The sequence below is a fragment of the Dioscorea cayenensis genome, chromosome 6, assembly GCF_009730915.1.
Source record: "Dioscorea cayenensis subsp. rotundata cultivar TDr96_F1 chromosome 6, TDr96_F1_v2_PseudoChromosome.rev07_lg8_w22 25.fasta, whole genome shotgun sequence".
Lineage (NCBI taxonomy): Eukaryota > Viridiplantae > Streptophyta > Magnoliopsida > Dioscoreales > Dioscoreaceae > Dioscorea > Dioscorea cayenensis.
Window position 1 is genome coordinate 3,974,991 of NC_052476.1, and position 5,391 is coordinate 3,980,381.

Sequence of the window (5,391 nt, forward strand, 5' to 3'; positions counted from 1 at the left end):
TATTATTATATATATATATATGCATGTAATAATTCACTATCAGAGCAAGGGTTTATTTAAAAACAAAAAACAAAGAAGAAGAAAAAGTAAGAATGAGAAAGCTACCAAGAGACCTGACAATTAACTTTGACTCTCACAAGAGAGAGAAAGATTAAAAGTAACAGTGAAAATGAGTGTGGCAGAGAGAGAAGAGGAAGAGTGCAAAGAGTGTACCTTCACATGTCCCAATGTGTTCCCATTCCTACCTTTTGAATTCTTCTTTGCTTGGCCACCACTTCTCAGAAAAACAAAACCTGTTGGACCAGTCAAGAAACAGTAAAGAAGAAAAGGATTCAGTGAGCTGTAATAATATAAGAAGAAACACAGATTGGATCAGTTGATACATTACCCTTTTCTCTCCTTTTTATGCCTCCATCCTTCTCAACAAAAGCATTCCTGCAATGCATTTTTTTTTTTTTTGGAGTACATTGTGTCAAAAGTGTAAAGTAATTCACAATTAAATTTCACTTCTTCAATCTCTATGTACATTCATCCCAATTCTTATTACAAATCTCTCAGAACTGAAAGAAAGAAAGAAAAAAATAATAATAACAATCATAATCTTTTTCCACCTGCTGATTTTGATTCAATCTTTTTCTGCTTTCCAAAACTTCAGCCCCCCACAACCACCAACCTGTAGCAATATTGTATTGCTAACTCACCGGCCAAATGATGCTCGAATTGAAAGATAGGCTGGCGCAATGCTGGTGTCTGCCGAATTGAATGCTATTTACTTCAGCCTTTGTTTACTTGATGGTATGATGTATGTCAGTTCGAGGTATTTGCATTCGCAAATCATTCGTTGTTTTTGCGGGGATCACTCTTCTTCGACAAATATTTTGGCTATAAAATCTCGAAACCTCTTCGAATAGAGCTTCGGATCTACTGCAGAGATTGAGGTGGGGTCAACTTGCAAAGATTTGTAGGCATGCTCCAGCTTTTTACAAATGTCATAGTCCTGGAGAATGTCGATGATTCCGAAATAGAGGAACACTTCATATTCTTCACCCTTCCTTGTACATGACGGTGTCCTAAAACCTCCTCTAGAGGAAGGGGTTGACTCTGTATCACTTCTCCTTGACACTTGCTCCGCCATTGCCGGCATGTTTACGCCCAAACGCATTACCGGTTTTCTGATAATTAAAACAAATGGAATTGTGTTCTGAATGTTAATTATATCAGAAAATTAAAATATCACAAAACGCTGATGAGTAAGCTTGTTTAGTGATAAGAATCATTAGAGAATGTAATTAATGAATCATGTTTCCTCTCTTGTATGCTTATAAAGCAAACAGCTAGGCCCCCAGTGATGCTATATTTATCTTGTGTTTACCAATAACAGGACAATAGGGATACATAATGATGAGAACAACATGATTGCAATAAAATTAGGGTTTTGGAATTGATTGGCGGCCACTAAGTTGAAAATGAACTTTAGCTGTTGTAAACGCAATATGAAATTGACCTATTGTCAGAAAAGATCAGATTTGCATTCCTCCCCTAAGAAAACTTATATTACAAGGGAAAGATGGTTCTTATTCATGAAAGGAACATGACAATGATGCTGACTTAACAGAAAATCTATGATACAATACAAATCCATTTTTTGTCTCAAGAATGATGTTCGGCCATAGAATTATATTTGCAAATTATTAACTTGCTAAAACTATAACAAAGCACAGCCACAAAACATTCAGTGGCAGTACTGAAAGGAAAGAAACTAAAATCAGAAATATTATTCAATGAGTAAGCATGTAAATTTCTAACCAAGTGATCCACTAAGGCAATAGCTTTCATTAGTGATACCACACCTTGATTGATTTTGACATTGATTTCTCTTGTATTTCAATGGACCCATAAAAACCGCTAATAGGGAACTTAAGATAAAGGAACTCAAAGCTAAGACATACCTTCCGCCTGGCAAACCATGTTCGAAATCTGATAAGCATATTTCAGCCATGCCTCCGCCTTTGCATGAACTTATCTTGCGCAAGTACTCTGGTAGATCACCATTTTTAGAATTAGATCAAATTCAGGTATTATTATTCACAGACAAAAGTAGAGTAACCAGGACCAAAAAACTTACTTGGAGAGCACATTGAATTTGAAAACCCTATCTTAGAAGCTGAAACATCATCACGGAAGTGAACTCCCACCAAGAGACTATAATCCATGATCCTCTCAGCTTCCAAGAACTCACAATCCCTATCAATTTGTCTGAAGTACATAAAATATTATCAGGCAAGAGGCAACATAAATTCTCATTTATGAAAATACACGGCCTAGATAAAATAGAGTTTATATTATTACCCTAGAAGCTCTCGAAACCAAGATTTGTGCAAGCGGAATACAAAATTGAGGTCAAGGTCTTTGAGGATGGTGGTCTCATCAATCTCTTCCTCAGGCTTATCAGTCGTTCGGCCATAAGAAGAACCTTTCAGATCAAACCGCCTATGGATCCGGTACTCGGAACAGAAAAAGTTGCCCATAACAATGAAACGAACCTGGTTAAGCATTAGCACAAGAGAACTCAATGAGTGAATTCATTTACAATCTCATGCATGAAGCAAAACAAACACAACCAATTAAGTTATTACAAAATGTGCATACCTTCGGTCCACCAATTGGCTTCACACAGTGCACGCCGTAAAACTTTGTAACCAGAGAGTTCTCATAGCAACAAACATGCTTGTAATAACTAGGCAACATTCTAATGAGTACCTGAGCAGAATAACAGATAAAAATGAACAACTACAAATTTCAATTACTGCTTTAATTAAAATCAAAAGAAGGAATAGGTTCTTTATGAAGACAACAACTTCCCGCTGTTTCTTAAAATCAACAAAGAAAATTCCAAAGAACACTAGCATAGAAAAGTCATCTGATTAGAAGTCTCAGGCCAATTTACTCTTCCTACTAACATACAAGAAGATGAATGCAATAATCACATAGGACGACAAATACATAATGATTTCAAGATAGAAACATTTGACCATATCAGACAAATTTAACAATTTATTCAAGAAAAGATGAACCTAATAAAGGGAAAACATCAAACCTTGACTTCAGATTTCTTCACTGTTTTAATCATGAACCGATCATCCTGAGATAAGTAGAAGAAGCTCCCACTCTTCCCAGGGGAAGATAATTCTCTCAAAGCATCACTTCCACAGATCGTCAACATATAATCTGCAGCATCAACCGAGAACAACTTCCGCAAATGCCTGTTTACACACCGAGCATGATAAAAATCCAATTTCAAGATTAAATGAAAGCATTGTGCATCAAACAAACACCTGAAAACCATGGGGCAGTAATCTTTCCATCTGAACTCAGCTGTATGATGTGGAGGAGTTATCTTTGTCCCCTCGGTAGGGAACCTTGTCCAGAACTTCTCACTGGGATCAAAGTCCACTGGCCTCAGCTCCCTCAACTCTGTCAATGCAAGCTTCCCCACAGAATACCTGCAGATACAAGCAAACCAAATGAGCAAGCAAACAAAACCAACAAACACTCAACAAGAACTGAAAGGCAATTTCAACAAGAACCTGATGCCAAGTTGCAGGTTGAGCATCAAACTGTAGTTTTTATGCCCCTTGGAGATCGTTTGCCCGGGCTTCTTCACCTCTCCGTTCGTGAAGCAGCACGGGCTCCTCCGATCCCCAGCGGATCTCCGGCCAAACGTGCTCCCATCTCTATACAACATCGAAGCTTCAAGGGCATCAATGATATCACAAGTGATATCACCAGCCTCACCATCCGAGTCCCAGATGCATATGCGAGGGAAACCCTTATCCGCAGCACCACTACTCCTTCTCTCGACCACGGCCGGCGTGGCGGCAGGGTAGAAGGTCCCATTCAAGCTTCTAGGATCCTTCCCCCACATCCCAACATAGCAGCTCCCATCCGGCCAGGTAAAGACACCGCTCCCCTTGGGCACGCCGTTCTCCCAATGCCCATCGTAGCGATTCCCATTCGCCCAGATGAGAACCCCACGGCCAGAGATGACCCCATTCTTCCACTCCCCAACATACTCATTCCCATTGCGCCACACATACCTCCCTTGCCCTTGCTGGACATTACGCCGCCATGAACCCTCATAGAAGTCACCATTGGGGTAGCTCTTCCGGCCAAACCCATGCTTCCGATCGGCAACCCAGGATCCACGGTAGGTACCCCCATCAGGACCCGTGAAAGTCCCGATCCCTTCCATCCTCCCCGATTTGAACTCCCCTTCAAACGTCGCTCCCGAAGGCCACGAGAACTTCCCTTTCCCGGCCGCCTTCCCTCTCCGCCACTCCCCTTCGTACATGCACCCGTCCGTCCACAGATACTTCCCCTCCCCGTGCGGCACGTTTCCGGCAAACCTTCCACGATATACGTCCCCGTTGAGCAACGCCTTCTCGACAGTGCTTGCAGGTGCCACTCGCCGGCTCTGTGCTCGTCCTCTATGCTTGATCTCTTCCTTGGCCTCCTCCTCGAGCTCCAACGGCGACGTCATTGCCGCATTTGGGTGCCAAGAATCGCTGCTCGCCAAGCCCTAACCCCTCCAAAGCTGGGATCTTTGAGCGAAGACGAAGATGGAAAACAAGAAAAAGCTGAGAAAAATAGAGAGAGAGAGAGAGAGAGAGTGTGAAAGCTTTGGTCTTTGAGCTTTGGGAAACGTTATAGTGAGAAAGAGAGAGAGAGATGTGAAAAGACTGGAATGACCTTGAGTGATTGGTATAAAGACGTGAATACCCCTGACGCCAACTGTACGTCGGCTGGGTTGGTATGGCGACGTGACGGAAATGCCAAAGCGAAGGGGGTTGTGTGTGCTTGGGAGTCTGACGTGGAGCATGTGAAATGACTTTATTGCCCTTTGGTGCTAATGTGATGTCCTCTCTCCACTCCTGGCCTGGCTTTGTACGACTTTCTCAATTTTTTATTATCATTATTTGTTATTCTCTCAGTGTATTCTTCTTTACTATATATGCCGTCAAAATTAAATATTTTTGTGTTGTTTTATATTTTTAATATATAAAAATATTAAAAAATATTCTTGTTTATTATATAGAAATATAAAATCTTCCAAAAACGTTAAAAATCTACTAACAATCGGATTTTAATCCAACTGTAATCACTGTTTGGATCAACAGTATTACTGTGTTTATAAATAAAAAATAATAAATAAAAAAAATGAGATGCATAGCATCCAAAAACTAGTAAAAACCTATCAAAAAAAAAAAATTATAAAAAACCAAACAAGCACCTAACAAGTAACAACCCATTTAAGTTTATCTATTTCCATTGCCTACACAGTTTATTACAAAACTTTATCTTCCATATTTGATGTATTCTCTAAATATAATA

General features: G+C 40.2%; 1 protein-coding gene across 1 annotated transcript; it reads right to left on the bottom strand.

The window, feature by feature from the left end:
* Positions 1 to 479: 479 nt before the first annotated feature.
* LOC120263545 (phosphatidylinositol 4-phosphate 5-kinase 1-like) lies at positions 480 to 4,960 on the bottom strand. The gene is made up of 8 exons (XM_039271495.1): positions 3,588 to 4,960; positions 3,336 to 3,503; positions 3,098 to 3,263; positions 2,650 to 2,760; positions 2,350 to 2,543; positions 2,126 to 2,256; positions 1,950 to 2,037; positions 480 to 1,172 (listed from the first exon to the last, which is right to left on the bottom strand). The coding sequence occupies exons 1-8, from the start codon at positions 4,538 to 4,540 to the stop codon at positions 857 to 859; spliced, it is 2,127 nt and encodes a 708-aa protein (XP_039127429.1). The 5' UTR covers positions 4,541 to 4,960; the 3' UTR covers positions 480 to 856.
* Positions 4,961 to 5,391: the final 431 nt, after the last annotated feature.

Bases quoted from the DNA above. Each gene is read 5' to 3' on its own strand.
- LOC120263545 (XM_039271495.1), bottom strand. From the start codon at position 4,540: ATGACGTCGCCGTTGGAGCTCGAGGAGGAGGCCAAGGAAGAGATCAAG. The intron at 3,264-3,335 runs GTGTTTGTTTGA...GTGTGTAAACAG, and splicing joins TACTGCCCCATGGTTTTCAG to GCATTTGCGGAAGTTGTTCT. The intron at 2,761-3,097 runs GTTTGATGTTTT...TATTCTGCTCAG, and splicing joins TGAAGAAATCTGAAGTCAAG to GTACTCATTAGAATGTTGCC.